Here is a 23,533-nt window from a genome sequence, read left to right on the forward strand (position 1 = left end):
CAGAAGCTGGGAATGAGCGACAGGGGATGATCACTTGAGGATTATCTGTTCTGTTCATTCCCTCTGGGACACCTGGCATTGGCCACTGTCGGCAGACAGGATACTGGGCTAGATGGATCTTTGGTCTGACCCAGTCTGGACGTTCTTATGCCTCTATAGGGAGCCTGATGGGTGCTGTAAAAACAGATAGTGACAAAGGCTCCCTACGCACAAGAGATTACTTATGCAGCAGGGAAAGGCAGACCAGAAGTGGGAGGGAAAACAGACACACAGAAGGCAGAAAGGACTTGCCCAAGTTCATACAGCCATTAGTGGCAGAGTCAGGAAGTCACCCTTAGACTGTCGGTTCTTTAGGGAAGAGACTAGACTGTGTGTCTGGGTGTCTACACCCCCTCGGCACTACTGCCAACAATGATAAAACCCTTCCACGGTCTACACCGAAGCTCTGTCCGCCAGGCCAAGTTGTTTTCCTATGTTCTTGCCGAGAAAGGCAGGATGAGAAACAATAGCTGGACGTTACAGACAGACAAATGTGAAATAAGTAGGGTTGGCAGAATTCAGGTTTGATGGATCCTGTCCATGGGTATTTTTAAGCATTTTTAAAATTATATTATCTATTTGTACAAAATTAGTAGTGGGAGGGTCGACATCACATGTGAAAATATAAAAGGTCAATATGCTTAAACTTTCCTTACTTTTGTCTATCGGTAAATTTCAGTTTTTATGGTTAGAAATATTTTCCATTGGTTTGTGTGTGTGCATGGGGAAATTGATCTTTACCAACATTTACCAATAAAAATCTGATCCTTCCAAGCTCAGAAATAAGACCTACAGTTTTGTTTTGTTTTAACAGTGAAAGCGATTAACTATTGGACTCAACTATCAAGGGATGGGGTGGATTTCCCATCTCTTGAAGTCTTCAGATCCGCACTGGAGGCTCTTCAGGAAGATGTTTTAGCCATGCACAATTTATTGAGATTAATACAGGGGCTACTGAGAGAACCTCTCCAGCCTGTGTGACGTGGGCGATGAGACCAGATGATCTAAGGGTCCCTTTTGGCCTTAAACTCCCTGTTTCAGAAGGTGTCGGTCCCTATCGTTCATTGTATAAAACCAACCTGGGGGGAAGGAACTGCATCCGGGTGTTCAGCTTTGTCCAGAGCGGATAGGGTGCTAATAGCAACCTTGTAGTTAAAACACAAGGCCGGAGCCTGGGAGATCTAAGACGTGAGTCTCATTGTTATTAGTGGCCTGCTTTCCCGAGGCACACCCTGGCTCCCATCAGCAGTGTCCTTGTTCTCATTTAGTATCACCCCTCCCGCTTTTTTTATATGGGAGGTGCTGAGATTATGGAGAAAAGTAACAGAATAAAGCCCTCAGGCAGTGGCCCTCCACCTTTCCAGACGACTGTACCCCTTTCAGGAGTCTGATTTGTCTTGTGTACCCCCAAGTTTCACTTCCCTTAAAATAAACTTGCTTACAAAATCAGACATAAAAACACACAAGTGTTGCTGAAAAAGGGCCGACTTTCTCATTTTTAACCATAAAACAAATCAATTGGAATATAAATAGTGTACTGACATTTCAGCTGATGTACCCCCTGGAAGACCTCTGCCTGCCCCCGTGTACCCCTGGCTGAGAACCACTGCCCTACGGAATGGAACCCTGGTAGTTGCAGCAACAGTAAAAATGGACAGTCTGTCATCTCTCTTCTTATTTTGTGTGAGACACTTTATCCTTCTACACAGAACAGTTTTGTCGTCATAAAAAGTACATAAGAACATAAGAACGGCCAGACTGGGTCAGACCAAAGGTCCATCTTGCCTTTGTCCTGTCTGCCGACAGTGGCGATCCCAGGTGCCCCAGAGGGAATGAACAGAAGAGGGAATTTAGAATTAAGGGCCCAGAATAGACAGGGGCCGGATGACCCGTGGCTGGAAATCGGCCTCGCACCATTGAAGTCAACGGGCCACACCTGGAGCTGGGCGCACTGGTGTAGTTATAATAAACTCCGTGGTGCCAGATCCCCAGCTGGTGTAAACCAGAGTAGCCACAATACGGCTGCTGAGCCTCCGGCCCGCCGCTGGCTGTGAAGCAGACAGATCTGCAAAGCTGCACAGCTGTAACTAGAGTTTTAAGGAGCTGTGAGGTGTGTTTCCCTGTTGCTTGGTCAAAGTGTTACCACGTGATTTCTGGTACCCACTGAGGCTCGTTAAAAAACTTGCAGTTCCTCCCTGCTTTGACTTTTTAATTGTTGCCTTTGCTCCCTGCTTGCAAAGTGTGTAATCCCCAGGGCTAATTAGGGAGAGCTTTGAATTATTGTCCCTATGGGGCTTGTTAGCCGCAGCAGAAATGTTGGCAAACAGTGAGTGTAAATGAAACCCGACTGCGTGCAGAGGGGAGCTAAGTCAAGGTGAGACATTAGTAAGGCCAAAAATCCCTGGAGAACAATTACAATGTAACAAGCAGAAGCAGACATCTAACACCAGATCCCCACCTGGGGTAAATCAGCCGAAGACCAGTCGAGTTCAGTGGGACTCCGCTGATTTACTCCGGCCAATGAAATGGACCCGGGTTCCGTGGAGAATTTCTCAGCAACAATCCCTCACAAATGGATGGTAAAGACAAGTACAGAGTAGCACGTCACAGCTAAACACCCTGCGACAGCCAGATGGCTCATGGGTGGTCTGGAAATGGGATACGGGGCCTTCCCCCTCTTGGGGGCACCAGCTTCAATCCGGTCCTAGAGCAGGGGGACGGGCTGGCTCGGGTGGTGGTGCAGGGTGGGGAATGGGATATGAGGCTTCTCCACTCTAGGGGCAGCTGGCTCTGATCTGGCCCAAGGCCAAGGGGTCTAGCTGGCTCAGGGGGTTAGGAATAGGATATGAGGCCTTTCTCCATTAAGGGTTGCCACCCCAGCTCCAATCTGGCCCTGAGCTAGTGAATATGGGAATGGCATATGGGGCACTGGTTCCAGTCCACTAATGGCTGAGGGTCATTAGCGCAAAGGGGGCATTCGATTGGCTCAGTAAAAGTATTTGGCAGTGGCCCACCCCACTCCCAGGGCACATACTAGTGGAAACACCAAGACATCGGGCACCAGCTCCCAGCCCTGTTGTATTGCTTGTTGGAGGTGCCAAGTGTCAAATGGGGCAGTGACTCTGAACTCCCTTCCCGCTCCTGGCGCTGACCCTGCCGGGGAATGGCTCTGAGTCCCAGTGTGACGGTGTGCTTCAGGGAGTGAGGTGGGAGGTCCAGTAGGGGGCGCTGGCCCCTCGCAGTCGGTGCTGACCTCAATGCCCCAATGTGGTGCTAGGGGGCATGATGCATTGGGAATTTCCCTCTTTTGGGTTAAACTTGAGACCAACTCTCTGCTCCTAGTCGCCTTGTCACTTTTCCTTAGAGCTGGTGTCCAGCCCAAACTCAGACTCAGTTTGTCTCATTCTGCCTTCTTCTGTTCACTCTTTTGGTCTGACCTTGGTACAGGGCTCTTCTTCCTCTACAGTAATGCACCACTATAGTGCACTGTAAAACAGCCACAGTGTCCCACCGCAGAGGTGGCTACCCTTCAAAAGGCAACGAGGCACCTCACAGGTGGGTTATTTAGATAACATTTTCCAAGCAGTTTCAAGTCTTTGGGTGAAAAATCCTCAGGACTGGCAATCAATCCAGCTATGATTAATCATTACAAAGAATCAGGCAACAACTGGAAATGCTGTTTAAAGCCTTGCACAGGCTTTCTACTGAAAAAAGGTATCTATTTTTATTAACATTCAGCATCCAATAAATGTAAGACAGGATTCCACGGGGAAGAAATGTACTGCAGTCATTGTTATAGCTAGTTTTCAATTCTCTTTGTATGAGTGAGACGAAATAAGGGAGCTCGATGGATAAATGAGATATTGTTTGCCTTGTTGTAGCCATGGTGGCCCCAGGATCTGAGAGAGAAAAGGTGGGTCAGAGAACACCTTTCATTGGGGCAACTTCTGTTGGTGGAGGGGACAAGCTTTTGAGCTAGACAGAGCTCTTGCCCACCTCTGGAGGAGGGAACCAGAGTGTCACAGCTAAATACAAAGAACTTTGGCCCAGATCCTCCCATTGATTTCAATGGTCTGGAGTTTTATTATTGCTATTTTCCAGATACAACCGAAATAAGTAAAAGAATAAAACCCCAAGGAAGATAACACAGCTTCGGCAATAGTTAAAATGGTCAGACTGTCACTTCTCTTCAGGTCATATGTTGTATGAGACACTTGATCATAAGGGGTTCACACATGTTGTAGGAGACCACCTGCAATGAAAAAAGAAAAGGAGGACTTGTGGCACCTTAGAGACTAACAAATTGGTTAGTCTCTAAGGTGCCACACGTCCTCCTTTCCTTTTTGCTGATACAGACTAACACGGCTGCTACTCTGAAACCTGTCACTTGCAATGAAGCCGTCACTTTTAACATCTCTGCAGGCAAAGGACAAAGGAAGTTTAGTAGGCACCACAGGGTCTCTGGTTGTTGGGATTCCTTCCAAAGCCTGTTCCACTTGGCTGATCCAGCTCTGGGAGAGCACTTCATCCAGTTCCCTGGGGAAACTCACTTCTACTCCATATCTTATCACTCAGGTCCCTTTATTCAGAATACAGCAAAGTGACGCTGAGTTGATTTGACTCAGCTCACCCCACTGATGACATGTCTGAGCGACTCGCAAATCTGTCATGGATTTAGCCTCCCAACAACCCCAAGGGAAGCAGAAAATCAACATTAACTGTCCAAAAAGTTGATTAATGCAGAATTCAGTGCAGCCACTCACCGTGCACTGGGCACCCTTAATTCTGCAATGACAGAGAGTTGGGGTGGTTAGTTTCCATGGCTGTGTCAATCCCAGCACAGTGCTCAACGCTGAACTAGTCCATCTCCATGCCCATGAGACGCAGCAGCAGGGACTGGCTGGATGGGTCAGTGAACGGTTTGAACTGGCCTGCTTTCTCTGAGGAGTTATAGCCCGAGGAAACAGCTGGTGGGGCAGCCCCGGAGCTGATTGTACCAGGCGATTAGATCCTCACCGGTTACACTGTTGTTACAGGGAAACTCAGCTGAGCCCCCACACTGGGAGAGAGACACCTCCTCATTGACTCCTCCACCTTGAAAAACTACCACCATTGAGCTCAGACTGTGAACAATAATCTAGGTGCTGACTGGAGAGCTTTGGCTAGCCTCAGGGAGTGAATGGCATTGAAGATGACAACCTCCTAAAGTGGCCAGATAGAAGAGAAATTTTGGCTGGCCTACCATAAGGGTCTAGGAGAACCCTGCACTCATGGGAGATGGGCACCTTGTGTCCTTGGGCTTCTTTGCAAGTCTCCCAGGAGTTGGATCTATCTTATGCATGCAGAGAAAGCGTTTGTCCACAAATCAGTTTCCTCAAGGCCTTTTTCATCTCCTTGTTTCTCAGGGTGTATATAAAGGGGTTCAGCAGAGGGGTGACTGCAGTATAGAATACAGCCACTACCCCGTCGGATGCTTGACTCGAAGAGGGATGCAGGTATATGAAGACTGGGGGCCCATAGTACAGCAGCACCAGGGTGAGGTGGGCGCTGCAGGTGGAGAACGCCCGCTGCCTCCCTTGGGCCGTGCGGATCTTCAGGATGGCGGAGGCTATGTAGGTATAAGAAACGCAGATGAGCAGGAAGCAGCCGGCCACCACTGCCCCAATGTTGGCCAGAATGACGACTTGATTGATGGCTGTGTTGGCGCAGGCCAGCTTCAGCATGGCGGGGATGTCGCAGACGAAGTATTCCACGTGATTGGGGCCACAGTAGGGCAGGCGAAAGGTCAGGAAGGCCTGGATCATGGCATGGATTGAGCCGGTGAGCCAAGTGCCGGCTGCCAGCCACAGGCAGGTCTTTCTGCTCATCACCACGCTGTAGCGCAGGGGGTGGCAGATGGCCAGGAAGCGGTCGTAAGCCATTACCGTATAGAGGAAGCACTCGGTGCTACACAGGAAATGGAAGGCGTAGAGCTGCGCCACGCAGCCGCCGAAGGAGATGGCCCTGCCACCGGGCCCCACCAAGCCAGCCAGGATCTTGGGCACGGTGACAGAGGAGAGGCAGGCGTCGAGGAAGGAGAGGTGGCCAAGGAAGCAGTACATGGGCAGGGCATGGAGTCGAGGATCGCAGAGCACAGTCAGCAGGGTGAGGATGTTGCCCAGCAGGGTGAGCAGGTAGAGGAGGAGGAAGAGGAGGAAGAAGAGAGAGGGAAGCTCCCTGGTGTTTGGGAGACCCTCCAGGATGAATTCCGTCACTGGCGTTTGGTTTCCTGGCTCCATCTGCTTCCCCCCTGTGCAGAGCAACAGTAGCTAGAGCAGTGCGAATCAGAGCAGAAGTTACCCCAGTATGTGTCTGTCTGTCTGTCTGTCTCTCTGTCTCTCTCTCTCTTCCACACTCAGTTCAATGGAGTAACATGCCACCATAACTCAGAGGTCCTTTCACACTAGTCTCCCACCGGCTCCTCGTTGCAAGGCAAAGCACAGCGATTATTCATCCCCTCCGGTATCTATCTAGACCCTGTGACTGTTGCATGTGACAACCTCAGACTTTTAAATGTATTTTTTCCTCAAAATACCTCTCCCAGGGTTTAGCATCCCTGGATTTACAGCCTATGAGCTGAGGCACAGAACAGCTCAAAGACACACAGGAAGCCCGCATCAGAGCAGGAGATTTAAACTCAGGTTTCTCAGATCCATGGCTCGTGACTTCACTGCTGGACTGTCCTTCCTCTCATCTTGTCTCCTCTCACCTCATCTGTGAACAATGTCCTGCTAATGTAGGTAGATAAATAGCCTGATTACCAGTCTGTCACCTCCTGACCAATCACTATAGATTATCTATCTATCTCTCTATCTACCCCTATACACACCACTGTTCTCTCTTGCACAGTATCCATCTAGCCTGGTTCTCCTCTTGTCACCCATCATCAGCCTGCTGGATGCAGGAAGGGCGTGCTGGAGAGATGCCGAGTGTCACAAACCACTGAACGATGCTGGAAGCTGACCCTGTTGGCCCGTGTATCTATTGCATGATTTCAGTTCCAGTTCCCACACTTGCCCACGCAGGAAAGTCAATGGCCAGAGCGCCTGCACAGATGACAGCCAGCATGAAATTAGGGGGATTGTACAAAGCAGGAAAGGGGGTATCCTCTCCTGATCAGGGAATGAGGTGATCCCAAACTGGGAGAGGTTAGGGAGAAAGGACCCACTAGAGGCAGATGAACTCTTAGCTCCCCTCTGTAGGGTTTCTTGTATCATGCGTCCTATGAAAGAGTTGGTACCAGAGCCTCAGATCAGAGCCTGGGCTGGATGGACCTTGGGTTAACCTGGTCTGGCAGTCCCTCTGTCCCTAAAGAAAAGCCGTTCCCCGGCTCAGACACACTCACCACTGTCACGGGACCGGGATGAGGAACAGCCGCTTCGTTGTCTCCGCTGTGGCAAAGTGCCTGAGTCAGCCAAGTATTTGAATGATATTTTCACCCTTGGGTACGCTGCTCACCACGCTCCTGGGAGCTAACTGTCTGATGCAAATCCAGGCGAAGCCTAGCCCCAGGTGTCCCGTTCCCAGGCCTGTCAGCAGGGGAGAGCAGGCATCCCATCGGGATTCTTCGCTCAGTGCCTGGCGTTCGCTACCCAGGGCTGCGTGGCTGCTAGCTACACAGAGATCCTTTTAACGTGCCTCTGGCAGCTTCCAGAGCTTTACTGGGATGAGTCTGCATGGAGCATGATCTAGTGGTGAAAACCCGGCAGGGCAACGCTCAAACAGGCCAGGCACTGTGGGGAGAATCCCAGGGCTCAGATTATAGGGGGCTCTGGGTTGGGACTGCGGGGCAGCAGCCCAGCTAAGGTTGGGGGAAGCCCGTTGCTAGAGTAGCAGTGGGTAATCCCTGCTCGTGTAAATCCACCAGAGCTCCATTGGTGTCAATGTGGCCGGACCCCCATCAGCATCGCTGGAGTCATAGCAGCACCTCTGAATCAGGGCAGCCGCAGAGCTGGCCGATGAGAGCAACCTAGATAAATAGGTCTTGCCACATTCATCTTATGTGGGTCTGGGAAGGAATTTCCCCCCAGGCAGTGACGGCGGGGTTTTCTGGCCTTCCTCTGCCATGGCCACCTGGATATGTCTCACTAAATCAAACCCCCACCAGTGCAGGGACCCTCCACCCCAGGAAATGGTGCACCTCAGTCACTCCTGTTTTCTGCCTGTGGATGTAATGTCTTGGTCTAATTTCATGTGTTGGCTTTAGTGGGAGGATGCTGGGAGGGGTTGGTGGCCTGCGAGATACAGATGGGCAGACTGGCTGTGCTGATGGTCCCATCTGGCCATAGACTCTATGGCATGTTACAACAATTCCAGAAGCCTCCATTTTATGTCCCCGTCTGCCTGGACCGCATGTTCCTGGGGGGTTGTATAGAGGCCTGTGTGTGTGAGGACTGAGGAGAATGAGCAATGGACTTTCAGCTGTTCCTACTCCAAGTCACTGACCCCAGCTCCTCCACAGAACAGAGGCAGAACAGGGGAGGCCTGATTTCTGTCTCCAAGTCCCTCTCTCCCTGGTCAGTTCTCAGGAAGCTCCTGCTAGAAGCAGGATAATCATAGCTCAGGGCCCCAGCAGTTTCCTGCCCCCCAGTCTCATCAGGGTATCCTTCATCTCCTTGTTCCTCAGCGTGTCGATGAGGGGGTTCAGGAGTGGGGTCAATGTGGTGTAGAATACAGCCACCACACCATCCAGTGGGTGTCAGGATCCTGGCCTCAGGTAGATGAATAACCCAGCCACATGGTAGGTCACCACCACGGTGACATAAGCCATGCAGGTGGAGAAGGCCCGGCGCCTACCCTCGGCTGAGTGGATCCTCAGGATCGCCGAGACGATGTAGACATAGGATGTCAGGATCAGCAGGAAGCATGTTAAGGCCAGGAAGCCAATATCCACAAATGTCACCAGTTCGTTGAGCGCCGTGTCCCCGCAGGCCAGCTTCGGAACAGCTGGGATATCACAGAAGATGTATCCCACCCTATTCCCTTGGCCATAGGGCAGCTGGAAGGTGAGTGCGGTCTGTATGGTGGAGTGCAGGGAGCCTCCTAGCCAGGTCACTACTGCCAGGCACAGGCAGGCTTTGTGGTTCATAATGGCGCTGTAGTGCAGTGGCTTGTAAATGGCCAGGAAGAAGTCATAGGCCGTGACCGTGTAGAGGAAGCACTCGGTGCAGCCAAGGAAGCAGAAGAAGAAGAGCTGGGCCACACAACCCTGGAAGGAGATGTCCCCGCTGCCCGGCAGGAAGCCGGCCACCACCTTGGGCACCACCACTGAGGAGACCGTCATGTCCAGGAAGGACAAGTGACAGAGGAACCAGTACATGGGCTTGTGCAGCTGGTGCTCCCAGGCCACCGCCAGCAGGAAGAGCAGGTTCCCACACAGCGTCAACAGGTAGATGAGGAGGAAGAAGAGGAACAAGGGAACCTGCAGCTCTGGGGGTTATGGGAGCCCCAGCAGGATGAAATGAGTCAGCTGGGATTGGTTCACACACTCCGTTCACTCAGCCTGTGTCCCTGAAGGTGAACCCTGGTGTTAATGATTAATGAGCAGAGAAGCAATAGATGATCTTTGCAGGGGCATTTGGGACAAGAGTCACTCCTGTGCCAGGAGAAGAATCGAGCCCAAAAGCCCTGACTCCCAGCCTCTCCCCCTCTGCTCTACCCCACTTGACCCTGCTCAACTCCAAGAGCTGGGACCTGAACTCAGGAGTCCTGGCAACCAAATGCTCTTGCTTTAACCCCCTGGACTCCACTTACCCCCCAGAGCTGGAAACATAACCCAGGAGACCTGACTCACATCCCCTCCTCACCCCTTACCTCTCACTCACCACCCAGAGCTGTGAAAATAATCCAGAAGCCCCACCCCACCCCCAATCTTACCCACTGAACCCCATTTCCTTCCCGGGGCTGGGGTTACAACCCTACAACCCAGGAGTCCTGCTCCTAGCGTCCCCTCCTCATCTTCTAACTCCCTGCAGCCCACACAGGAAGTCCTTCTAAAGCCCCCATCTGAGGACTTTGGTGTCTAGTCCTCATGCTGGCCTCACTGCGCAGGTGTGGATTTCAACCGGGGAGCTCCACAGATCAGAAGGGGATAAAACTTCCCACTTTGGGGTCAAACTCAACTTCTAAGTGACCTGGGATAGGGAAAAAAAATGCTCTGGAAAGTCAATACTGGAACTGTCCCCTGCAGAGATTTTTGCCCTTCCCCTGGTATAGCCAGTTCAGGCCACCATCAAGGAGCGAGTGGCTGTTCTGTGGCATGAAGGACTCACTTGCCATGGGGTGAAATGGGAATTTTCACCAGCTAGGAACCTGGCCCTGTAGTGAGGCAGAGCAGCAGAGATAGGCTGAAACAGGTGACAGACCCGTCCTGCAGCTGCCCCTCTGGATACAGTTACCTGGAGTGTGTTGCAGCTGGGGTGCGTGGCTTGGTCTTCAAGCAACTCCCATTTGCTCTCTTCCATGCTCTGAGATCTCCCTTAAATCCCCCCAGTCAAACATTTCACACAGGAGGTGGCTTTGGCTCCAGTGTGATGCCAGCCCAAACAGGCAGGGACTCGCGGTAAATGTCCCCTGTGGGAGATCATCCCAGAGTTGCTGGATGCAGAGTTTGTGAACTTGCCTTTCATGGTGGGAGACTGAGCTAGGTGGGTCCCGGTGCTGATCGTCTCTGGCAGTTTCTCTGTTTCTATGCATCGTTGCTCCACTCTGTTTAATTTTGCCCTTAGCTCTGGTGTGTCCTTTCTCTCTGCAGCTTCTTTTAACCTGGCTTGCCTCCTGCATTTGTCTCTGTGCTCTCGCCTCTTCCCCCTCGTGTATTTCTCTCCCCCCAGTGCCACTCATATTAAACTGTGGACATTTGCTGTATTTTCAAGCAAGTAATGACGTCACCCATTGGCAAACCCCAATGGTCATCATTAGAAATGGTGTTTGGGGCAAAAATGAAGGCGACAGAGCATTGACTTAGCTGTTAAAGGAGACCATGGATCTTAAAAGAATGGCCCCGTGTGGGACTTCAGGGTGTGAGGTACAGGTTCAGTAGGGGGTGCTCTCCCCTCCAGGCAGTGCTGACCACCATGCTCCAGAATGGCACTAGGGGGCGCTTTGTTTCATGCAATGGGATGAGGGGGGTCAGCAGGGGTTGCTCTCCCCTCCAGGTCCGTTCTGAACCCAAGGTGGCACTAGGGGGTGCTGTGTTGCAGGAACCAGGGTGGTGAGTCTGTTGGGGGGTGCTCTCCTCTCTGAATCAGCGCTGACTGCAATACTCCAATATGATGCTAGGGGTGCTGTTCTTCAGGGAAGTGGGGCAGGGCGCTCAGTAGAGGGAGCTGTCCACTAGCAGTCAGTGCTGAACCCAATGCCCTGGTGCATTGCTATGGGGAGCTGTGCTGCAGGGAGTGGGGCAGGGGCTCAGTATAGCAGGGATCCTCTCACATACACACCCCACCAATATCCCCTTCCCTGCTATACCCCACATTCTCCTACACAAATACACACCTGTTCCACCCCCCTCCTGTACCCCACATTCCCTTGCACACACATACATCAGTTTCCCCTCCCTCCTGCACCCCGTGTTCACACACACACACCAGTTCCTTCCCTCCAGCATCCCACATTCCTCTCCACACACACACCAGTTTCACTCCTTTTTGCAGTCCTCTATTTTCTGTCTATGCACGTACAGTGTTTCCTTTCCCTCTTGTCCCTGTCCCCCCACAATCTAGGTTTCCACTTCCTTCCCTCTGAGTTCCCTCTCTCTCTCTCTGTGTATATATATATAAAAATGTTAATTTTGGCTATTTTTCATAACTGGCATTTTATCTGCTAGCATATAAAATCTTCTCCTTTTGAAGCACTCACAAAGAATTTCCATCTTTCAAAATGGCCTCACTCCCCTTAGCTCTCAAGGGAAGTGAAACAACAGCTTCTCTCAGATGAGCTGCCCTTTTCCAAAATGGCCACCCCTCCCCGCTTGTATCCAGCAAGAATGAAGCCAGCAACCACCGCTGATAAAGCTTTTATGGGCAGCCCAGGAAATTACAGACCAGTCAGCTTATCTTCTGTATCAAGAAAGATAATGGAGGAAATAATTAAGGAATCAATTTGCAATCGTCTAGAAGATAATAAGGTGATAAGCAATAGCATGGATTTGTCAAGAACAAATCATGTCAAACCAACCTGATAGCTTTCTTTAACAGGGTAACAAGCCTTGTGGATGGGGGGAAGTAGTGCATACGGTATACCTAGACTTTAGTAAGGCTTTTGATACAGGCTTGCATGACCTTCTCATGGGCCAGGGTTTTTTACAAATGGACAGCGACATTTGCACCTGCAAAAGATGCTCATAGAATCATAGAATATCAGGGTTGGAAGGGACCTCAGGAGGTCATCTAGTCCAACCCCCTGCTCAAAGCAGGACCAATCCCCAACAAATACTCATGGGGGAGACAAAACGGCTGGCTGTGTTACAAGAGTACTCTGTAAATGGACCATCTCTGTCTGTATGTGGATGTTTGCATTGTTGTAGCTACATACCTCTCCCAGACCTGGAGATGAGCTCTGGGTAGCTAGACAGCTTGTCTTTTTTTCACCAACAGAAGTTGGTCCAACAAAAGATATTCCCTCCCCTGCCTTGTCTCGCTGCATGTCGATCGTGTGTTATCAGACAAAGTGCAGGTAGATGGTGCTCAAGGACACACAGCATCGCTCCTGGTCTTTGTAGGACCAGTCGAACTCACTGTTACCCTGTGTAAATGGTTTACTGTGGGCTAGCTGTGACTCAGGAGACCAGGACTCACTTCCCGGTTTGGCTGTAGGCTCTGTGGCTGATCACTGGGCACTTCAAAGGGGCCTAAGAGAATCATGAACCATGCCAGGATGTACCAAGTCTTCATGGCCTCCTGCTGGGTCCTCAATTCCTGCCTAGAAAAGCTGCACAGAAGCAGCCAATCTCAGCCCATGGGCTCAGATAAAAGGAGCGGCAGGGCCTTGGTGGGTCAGTTCCCAGCTGGGACCAGAGGATCGAGGATGGCAGCTCTGCTCTGGTTGCATTTGTTGGCTCTGCGAGTGAGAAGACCTGAGAACTATAACACGAAGGTAACAAGTGGAGGGGAAGGGAGGAGGTGGGAAGGGGCCCTGGGAAGCAGCAGCAGCAGCTAATTAAAGGGAGCAGCACATGGAGGCTGGGAACAGGGTCCCTGGGCTGGAACCCGGCGTGGTGGGTTCCTCCACTGGCCACTGGCAAAGGGGCCTAAGCTCCAACATGGGGACAAGTCTCTTTTAGAAGCCTGAGCCAAGGGTGGGATTTAAAAGGCCCAGCAACCGGGCTGAAGCCCCGGGTGAAGGCAGACGGTTTGATGGACTCTTTGCTACTCTGGAGCAGGTCTGTTTTTTCACTGTGTGACTTGGCCGGAGGGCTGAGCCACTGAAGACCTGGCAAGGGGGTTGGCCAGCTGGGAGTGCGAGAGAGGAGGGGTCATGAGCGGAAAAAAGATTGCAGTACCACACCTAGCTTCTAGGAGGTGGGTGGCCCCAATCCCAGGAGCCCAAGTCAAACTTAATGTCTCTGGTGCTCAGCCTGTGAAATGGGGACAATAACCCTTCCCTACCTCACAGCCGTGAGGATAGATTCCCTGGTGTAAGTGAATTGGGGGATGGAGAGGGAGGGTCATAGAGGAACCAGCGAGAGGCATGCCCTCAAAGTCTCCAGACTCCAGCCCTAGGTGGCCTTAGCTCAGCCAGATGCCAGGAAGGAGGACCTTTGAAATAGGAGATCTGGATGGAAATTTTCTGGGGAAATGTTCTTGACTTTTTTATTGGAAAATGCCAATTCAGCAAAATGAAAACTGCTCGCGAAGCAGTTTTGCATTCAGTGGAACACCCAACTCAAAATATTTTTGGCTAGAAAAGTTTCAACGATAGTCAAAACCTCCTGTCAAACCAGAAAGTTTGGGGGTTTTAACTTCAATTTGAAATTGCAGTAAATATACACTAAAAATGTTTAAATGGGAAAAAAGGTTAACATAGAAATAAAACATTGTGAAATTATCTAAAACCAATTTTTTTTTATTCACCCAAACTGATTTTTTTCAGATTTTTAACTCACAAACTTTTTGACTTTTCATCCCAATTTATAACAGGAACAATTTCAAAATGCCAAAAACTTCCATGGAATGGGAAAACCATCTGCTGCCCAGGCCTGCTTTGAAAGCAGACCTGCTCTCGTATAGTCCGAGAGCCATGCACCGAGGGGACTACACGTTACAACCAAGAGTCGAAGTGAATTTTCTCAGTGTAAGAAGACAGAGGGGCAATAACTCCCATGGTGCCTTGACGAGTTACTCCAGCTGGGGGTACGACCTGCTCTACATTAGAGCTGCCTCTGTAACTGGAATGGAATTAACAAAGTTAGAATTTAGCCAGAAAGTGACGGGTAAAATATCTGCTTTGACCAAAAAGTGCCATGAGATTGCCAAACATTCCCTGCTGAGCCCCACAAGACCACTCTCTGCAGCAGAGCACCCCTTGCTGCCATGCTGGGACATGGGGGTCAGCAATGTCTCAGAGAGGACAGGGCCATCTACTGAGCCCCCCACTGTCCTTCCAGCAATACAATGCCCCCCTAGGAGCTTGCTGGGACACTGGGCTCGGCACTGACTCCAAGCAGAGCGCACATCCTAATGAGTAACCCACTCCACTCTCTGCAATACAGCACCGTCTCGCAGAGCCCCGTGCTCAGGACTGGCTCAGAGCGGGAGGCCAGGCCTGGAATATCAGGGAGAGCAGTTTTCTGTGAGAATTGCTGCATTACATTAAAGAAACACAGGACCTTTGGTATAATGCCCATAGTGATCACCAGATGCAACCTGCACGAGCCACCCGTTCTAGCATGGCCACAGACTTTCCTCTCTGATGAAATACATGAATGAGCTCTTTCACTTTGCCCCAAACAACGATTCTAACAAGGCCCATTGGAGTTTGCCAATGGGAGGGCATCATTATGTGCTTTAAAACACAGCCAATGTCAACAGTTTAACACTGACCTAGCTCTGTGTGACCAGGGGAGTGAAATACACCAGGGGGAAAGTGGAGAGAGAACAGAGAGGATGCAAGGTTATAAGAAGCTGCAGAGAGAAAGGACATGTCCAAGCTGAAGAAGAAACTAAACAGAGCAGAGAAAGGAATAGAAATAGAGCAACTACCTGTTAGGATTGGCATCCCACAGTGCCTCATGCCAACCAGGTGTCCCACAGTGCCTGGTACCAGCTGTGTCAAAGGCAGGGGCAAGGACCCTGAAGTGGGCAACTCTGGGCTAATCTCCACAAGCAAGTTTCCCCTTAAGCCCTTCCAGGCTGAGGTTGGCTTCACGTGGGGGACAAGGCTACATTCTGTGTGAAGGGTTGGGTGTGGGAGATATAGAGGGGTGAAGACCAAGGGAGATCTCAGGGCACGGCATGGAGCAGGTGAGAATGACTTAGCATGCTGGCCATAGCAGCCCAGCTTGGACGCATAGCCAGGCACCACAGCCGGATGTGCGGATTCATAGACTGATAGATTAATGCCGGAGGAGACCAGCAGCAGCATCTAATCTGACCTCCTGGATACCACAGAATGTCGAGTCCAATAACTCATACCTCACTAACGCCTATTTCAACAAAGGCCATCTTGACTCGAAGATCGCAAAAGTCAGAGCGTGCCTTACTTCCCTTTAGAGTCCATTCCCACGGCTAATCACCCTCACACGTATCAATGTGAACTTTGTTTGTAATTTGAATGTGTCTCTGTTTAACTCTGGGGTTCTGTTCCTGGGTGTGGGAGAAGAGGAGGGTCTAGTGGGCTGAAGCAGGGGAGCTGGGAGCCAGGACTCCTGGGTTTAGGCTGACCAGATAGCAAGTGTGAAAAATGGAGACAGAGGTGAGGGGTAGTAGGAGCCTATATAAGAAAAAGCCTCAAATATCGGGACTCTCCCTATAAAATTGGGACATCTGGTTACTTTACCTGGGTTCAAAGCTGGCTCAGGGAGGCAAATGGGGTTCAGTGGGGGCTGGGATTCGGCCCGTGTAGGAATGGGGAGTGCGATTTAGTGGATTAGAGCAGGGCAGGCTAGATGTCAGAACACTTGGATTCTATCCCCAGAGATGGGAAGGGATTGGGGTCCCCTAGATTGGTGAACAGGGGTTCAAACTGGGTTCTGCATAGCAGAGAGTTTTAGCTCAAACACCCCTGCAAAGATCACCCATTGTTCCTCCTTGGTTAATCATTAACACCCCGCGTACACTGGCAGGGACACAGACCGAGTGAATGGAGTGTGGGAACAGATCCCAGCTGAGACCTTTCATCCTGGTGGGGGTCCCGTACCCCCCAGTGCTGCGGGTTCTCTTGTTCCCCTTTTTCCTCTCCTCTACCTGTTGACGCTGTGTGGGAACCTGCTCGTCCTGCTGGCAGTGGCCCGGGAGCCCTGGCTGTACAAGCCCATGTTCTGGTTCCTGTGCCACTTGTCCTTCCTGGACATGATGGTCTCCTCAGTGGTGGTGCCCAAGGTGGTGCCCGGCTTCCTGACAGGCAGCAGGACCATATCCTTCCAGGGCTGCGTGGCCCGTTCTTCCACTTCCTTGGCTGCACCAAGTGCTTCCTCTATACGGTCATGGCCTACGACCGCTTCCTGGCCATCTGCAAGCCACTGCACTACAGCGTCATTGTGAACCTCAGAGGCTGCCCGTGCCTGGCAGCGGGGACCTGGCTAGGGGGTTCCCTGCACTCGCTGATAGAGACCGCACTCACCTTCCAGCTGCCCTATGGCCAGGGGAACCGAGTGGGATACATCTTCTGTCATGTCCTGGCTGTGCTGAAACTGGCTTGTGGGGACATGGCGCTCAATGAGCTGGAGACATTTGTGGACATCAGCTTCCAAACCTTCACCTGCTTCCTGCTAATCCTGATGTCCTATGTCTACATTATCTTGGCCATCTTGAGTATCCACTCTGCCGAGGGCAGGCGCCAGGCCTTCTCCACCTGCAAGGCTTACGTCACCATGGTGGTGACCTACTATGTGCCTGTGGTCTTCATCTACCTGAGGCCAGGTTCCCAGCACACTGTGGACAGGGTGGTGGCTGTATTCCACACCACGGTTACCCCGCTCCTGAACCCCTTCATCTACATTCCGAGGAACAAGGAGATGAAGGATGCCCTGATGAGTCTTGGGGACAGCAAACTGCTGGGGCCTGAGCCATGATTGTCCTGTGTCCAGCAGGAGCTTCCTGAGAACTGGACAGGGAGAGAGGGATTTGGAGATTAGAATCAGGACTCCTGGGTTCTCTCGCTGGCTCTGAGAGGGAAGTGGGTTCTACCAATTGAACTCCAGGTTCCTGGGGTCTACTGGAGTTTGTTCCAATTCTCTTATGGGTAGAGACACCCAGATTTGCCCTTGAGACTCTTGGGTTGTATTTCTGTTTCTTACAGAGGAGTGGTGTCTGGTGGTAAGATCAGGGAGGGCTGGGAGTCAGGACTCCTGGGTTCATTGTTTACACCTCTGCCACAGGCTCCTGTATGACCTTGGGCAAGTCACTTGGCAACAGTTTCCCCATGCGGGTCATTTCCCTACTGCCTAACACCGAGGGTTGTGAGACCAAAGTCATTACAGACTGGGAGGAGGAGGAGAGGCTCCAGTCGCAGAAGCTAGAGAAACGCCATTTCAAGCTCATGTAAGAAGGGATCCTGGGGCAGAATCCAAGATGTTGGACTTGCTTTAGGAACACAGCAACGGCCAAACAACATCAGACCATTGGGCCATCCATCCCATCAGCCCAGCCCTCGGAAGTGTCCAAGCTCTTCCGCTCATAAAAATAACATGACGGCATATGTCACCACATGGTCTTATCTTTGTAAACCCCACCCCTGGTATACCACATGCACTTGATTTGTCTTGTCTCCGATTAGAACGTCCTCTCTTCAGGGCCTCGATCTCTGTGCAGCACATATGTGATCCTTGCCGGGGGCCTGTAGGCACGTCGGTGTTATGAAAAATAACCTGCAATGATTCCCAATGAAGGAAGGGTCTGTGGTGAGGCACTGGAGTGGGACTCTACAGAGGCACCGACTCCATGGGTGCTCTGGGGCTGGAGAAAAATTGGTGGGTAATGAACATCCATCGGCAGCCCCTATATTAGTTGCCCCCACCCACTGCTGTTCCCCTTCACCTCTCCCTCCCTCCCTGTGCCTCCTGGCTGCTGCAATCAGCTGTTTTTCCCCGTAGGTGCTCCATCCCCAGAGCACCCATGGTGTCGGTGCCTATGTGGAGTCCCACTCCAGTTAGTGTTGTTTTTCTGCTTCCCTTGGGGTTGTTGGGAGGCTAAATCCATGACAGATTTGCGAGTCGCTCAGACATGTCATCAGTGGGGTGAGCTGAGTCAGATCAACTCAGCGTCACTTTGCTGTATTCTGAATAAAGGGACCTGAGTGATGAGATGTGGAGTAGAAGTGAGTTTCCCCAGGGAACTGGATGAAGTGCTCTCCCAGAGCTGGATCAGCCAAGTGGAACAGGCTTTGGAAGGTTTCAGAGTAACAGCCGTGTTAGTCTGTATTCGCAAAAAGAAAAGGAGGACTTGTGGCACCTTAGAGACTAACCAATTTATTTGAGCATGAGCTTTCGTGAGCTACAGCTCACTTCATCGGATGAAATCCCAACAACCGGAGACCCTGGTTTTATTGCTCATTACAACAATTTTGTAACATAATGTGGTGCCTACTAAACTTCCTTTGTCCTTTGCCTGCAGAGATGTTAAAAGTGACGGCTTCATTGCAAGTGACAGGTTTCAGAGTAGCAGCCGTGTTAGTCTGTATCAGTAAAAAGAAAAGGAGGCCTTGTGGCACCTTAGAGACTAACCAATTTGCAAGTGGTCTCCTACAACATGTGTGAACCCCTTAGGATAAAGTATCTCATACAACATATGACCTGAAGAGAAGTGACAGTCTGACCATTTTAACTATTGCTGAAGCTGTGTTATCTTCCTTAGGGTTTTATTCTTTTACTTATTTCGGTTGTATCTGGAAAATAGCTATAATAAAACTCCAGACCATTGAAACCAATGGGAGGATCTGGGCCAAAGTTCTTTGGTGGATAATGAGCATCCATCAGCAGCTCCTGTATCAGTTGCCCCCACCCCCCACCTGCTGCCGGGCCCCGCTGATCAGTGCCTCTCCCTCCCTCCCTGTGCCTCCTGGCTGCTGCAATCAGCTGTTTCGCAGCATTCGGGAGGCTCTGGGGGCGGGGGGAAGAGCAAGGACGTGGCACGCTCAGGGGAGGGGAGTGAAATGGGGCAGAAAGAGGCAGGGTGAGGGTGGAGCAGGGAAGAAGAGGCAGGGTGGGGGTAGGGCCTTGGTGGAGCGGGGGCAGGGCCTGTGGCAGAGCCGGGGATTCAGCACCCCCCGGCACTTTTGAAAGTCGGTGCCAGTGGGACTCCAAACAGCCTATGTCCCTTGCACTGTGCATGCCTTGGTTTCCCATCTGTAAAATGGGACTAGTGCCACTCCCTTTAGGCTGTTTAGATCCCAGGCACTTTAGGACAAGGACTGACTCTGCACAGTGCCTGCCACAGTGAAGGCAGATCCCCAGCTGGTGTGAACCTGTCTTAGTTCCATTGGAATCAATGGTTCAGATTTCCAGTTGGTGTGAACTGAAGTCAGTGGGAACATGTCAGTTTATATCAGTAAGGGGCTGGTCATATGGCCATATCTATGTGTAGTGAGATTTCTATAACTTTCTGGCCCAGTAGAATTACTTTCCTTGGTGCTCAGTTCATTGTGTGTCGACGTAATCAATTTCTCAGTCGTAGAGGTTCACGTTCCCATCTAATGGGTGATGATTTCCCCTGTGCCGATCTGTTGAAAACCCAATTTTCCACCAAAGAAAAGCTTCAACGGATCATTTATTACTAGTCCTTAATAATGATGACAGTGGTTGGCTTTTATCTAACTCAAGAGGTTCTCATCATCTGTACACTTGTCTGATCCTTTTTTGAAATTTAAAAAGCTCTTGGTCTCAATATCTTGTGGCCATGAGTTTGTCAGGCTAAGTGTACAAATATAAAAAACGGTTTAGGGCTTAAGTGGTATGTAACCAGTGAGCAGACCATCTGCGCACTCTGGTGAACTTCCTATCACACTTTTACTTTAGGTTGGAAATTTCAAAGACACCTCCCAGGGGCTAAGTGTCTCACTGCCATAGACTTTTGTCTTCCTTTGGAAATTCCAACATTAAAATCCTTTTTCATTTCATATTTTTACTGTTCTCTTAAATTTCACTTGTTCTCTGCCGGTCTCGTAAATGGCCCAGTCCTCTCCAGACACCGGTTTCTAGATTTATTTTTCATTGGAACGCATAGAAAAAGCACAGAAAACTTAGAGACAAGTTCCAATCAAACAACAGCTGAGGGCAGGAAACAAGAAAAAAAAATTATTCCCAGGTTAGGTTTATTCCCACCGCATATTACTCAAACTTCAAGCACAACCACATGCAGAAGACACAATACATAAGCAGCACAAACCCAAAACACGTTGTGTGTGATGAGTGTAGAGTCCTCACATTTGTTAAATCTTCTATTAGCATTTTTATTCCCTTTTTTTACTTATCTTTCTAGTTCTATCTAAGCAGAGGATGAATTTTTAAAAAAAACACCTAATTGACTGAGGAGAGTAGGTCCCATTTTCAAAAGCCATTCAGGTGCCCAGTTCTCACTGAAATTCCATGGGGACATTGGCCAGATTTTCAAAGGTATATCGCCACCTACCGGTGCAGATAGGCAACTAGTGGGATTTTCAAATGGGCCTTGGTGTTTCGGTCCAGATTCTTGTCACAGTTCAGAGCAACTGCACTGGTATTTCTCCATAGTGGTCCAGCAGGGGCATCTCCCTCAGGCTTCCAGCTCCCTACCTGTAGGCTTCCTTGGGTGGAGACCTATGTCTCTCTTCCTCCTGACTGGGGCTTTTCCAGGCTTAACAGTTCCCTTCACCATGCTATTCCCTCAAAAACCAGCCTACCTAAGCAGCCCTGCATTGCTTCTTCCCTCTGGGTGGTGCACGGCGTAATGGCCTCAGTTATAAGTTACCATACAGTTCTTCCTAAGCAAGCGTATTTTATTCTTAAGGTAAAAGCAATACGGAGAAAAAACATAAAAGAACCTGCATGCACAGTAATAAGCTTAGCAGAGATCACCCCAACTCCAACATGGGCTCTGTCAGGGGATTAGTCCTTCAAACCGCACAACCAGGTCTCTTCCGTGGTCACCAGCTCATAACAGCCTCAGCTCAGAACTAGCTCCAGCATGACAAGTTTAGTTCATTCTTTATGCAGGATGGGGGTCTTTGATCTGGAGTTTCCAGGGGCAGGTAATCCATAGAGAATGGGTTTTTTCTCCACGCGGCATAGCTTTGAAAGACCTCCAAAGTACTCTGTGACCCCCTTCACATGTACTGTCCCAAACAGTTCTTTGAAGTTTCTCACATTTCCCCAAGATTTCATTCATCAGTCTCCTACAAAAGTTACATTCAGTCCACAATAACGCATGCACAATTGTATTTGTAATACAACAGACCCCAAAGGGATTAAACTTAATTCAATAAGGTTTATTCAGGAAATTCCCGTATCTGTCACACCTTGAAAAATCTGGCACTGGACATCTAACTCTCATTGATTTCTATTAGAAAATCTTTTGAAAATCCCACTAGGTGCCTAATTATCTTTAAAAATCTGCCATAAGGTGTAGATTTATGAAGGGGTTAAATAAATTCCACTATGTACAAAGAGCTTCTAAATAGGCTAAGTGTTTAACTCCTATGGAAAGTAACTGGGAGTCTGGTGCCGGACTCACTCAAGGAGCTCTTAGAAACCTTATTAGGTGTCTAAAAAATGCCTTTGAAAATCTGGTCCTCAGACACGTACTTCCCACAGCCTTTCAGAGAGAATAAGACTCCTAAATGCCTCCATCAATTTTGAAAGTGAGAGTTAGGTTCCTAAATCACTCAGGTGGTTTTTGCAAATTTTACCACAAATAAGTTGATCTTTAGGGCGTGGTGAAAAATCCAGTGGTTCTCCCAGGAATTTTAGGCAGCTACCTAGGGCAGGTGCTTAGTGAGCTGTGGTTCATGCCAGAAGATGAAGGGAATTTTTTTCCTTCCCCTTTGGTTTGCAGAAGATGCTGCACTTGCTTCTGCAGATCTGTGTAATAAAGATGAGATTTTCAGAGTCTTCTACAAAATTTGGCACTCCAATTACTTTTAATTTTGATGCAGACTGAGTATGATGGGCCCTTAGGCAGCTTTGAAAATGGCAGCCTTACCGTATGTTAAACGAGAGGAAGGGATTTTCAGGAGCGTTTCTGCGATTTGTAGAACTCCAGATAGATAGAAGGGGCTGTGTGGGGATGGGGAGACACACCGAGGCTCACAGAAGCCACGATGCAAGCATGCAGATGTATTTGTAGATGTATTTCCATGCAGACTCACGTGCAATTCCTGCAGCTGCTGCACATCAATGTTCAGGCATTAGACCCCCTCTCAGTTTTTTCAGAGCCGCTTTCACCTCCTTGTTCCTCAGCGTGTAGATGGCTGGGTTCAGCATGGGCGTGACCGCGTTGCCGAAGATCTGCACAGCAATCATCAGCACTTTGCTCCGCTGGGGCTGAGTGTAGATCAGGGCACAGGGACTAAAGAACAGTGTCACCACTACCAGATGCGAGGCGCAAGTGGAGGCCGCTTTGCGCCACCCTTCGGCCGAGTTCATATTCAAGACGGAGTAGATGATCCTGATGTAGGATGCGAGGATGAGGAGGAAGCAAGTCATGGGCACCAGACCAATGTTTGTCAAGGTCACGGTCTCGATGATGTACGTGTCTGCACAGGCCAGCTTGACCACCGGGAAGATGTCACAGAAGAAATAGTCCACCACATTGGACCCACAGTAGGGCAGCGTGAAGGTCAGGCTGGTAAGGATGGTGGCGTGGAAGGAGCTAGTGATCCAGGTGCCAGCGGCCAGGAGGGCGCACACCCTCCGGTTCATGATGAGCAGGTACCGCAGCGGGTGGCAGATGGCCACATACCTGTCATAGGCCATGACAGTGTAGAGCAGGCACTCGGTGCTGCCCAGGAAGTGCCCAAAGAAGACCTGGGACATGCACCCGCCCAGCGAGATGACTCTGCTCTGACCCCAGAGGATGGTCAGATATTTAGGGATGATGATGGAAGAGATTCCAATGTCTAGCAAGGAGAGATTGCAGAGGAAGAAATACATGGGGGTGTGCAAGCGGGGGTCAGCGAGGATGGCTGAGAAGATGGTCAGGTTGCCCAGTAGAGTGCAGAGGTAGAAGGCTAAGAATGTGATGAAGAGGATGGTCTGGAGGCCATCGGCATTGGGGATCCCTAAGAGGATGAAATGAGTCACCACAGTGTGGTTGACCAGCCCCAT

General features: G+C 50.2%; 1 protein-coding gene across 1 annotated transcript; it reads right to left on the reverse strand.

Annotated features, from left to right (window-relative positions):
* Window positions 1–5,372: 5,372 nt before the first annotated feature.
* LOC311529919 (uncharacterized protein) lies at window positions 5,373–23,533 on the reverse strand (the record flags this gene model as incomplete). The annotated part of the gene is made up of 7 exons (XM_084646222.1): window positions 5,373–6,347; window positions 8,816–9,507; window positions 13,450–13,529; window positions 16,482–16,746; window positions 16,858–16,957; window positions 17,147–17,340; window positions 22,603–23,533. 7 exons carry the CDS (start codon window positions 23,531–23,533, stop codon window positions 5,373–5,375), a joined length of 3,237 nt encoding a protein of 1,078 aa, XP_084502348.1.

This window comes from Lepidochelys olivacea (genome assembly GCF_965140295.1).
Source record: "Lepidochelys olivacea isolate rLepOli2 genome assembly, chromosome: 13".
NCBI lineage: Eukaryota > Metazoa > Chordata > Testudines > Cheloniidae > Lepidochelys > Lepidochelys olivacea.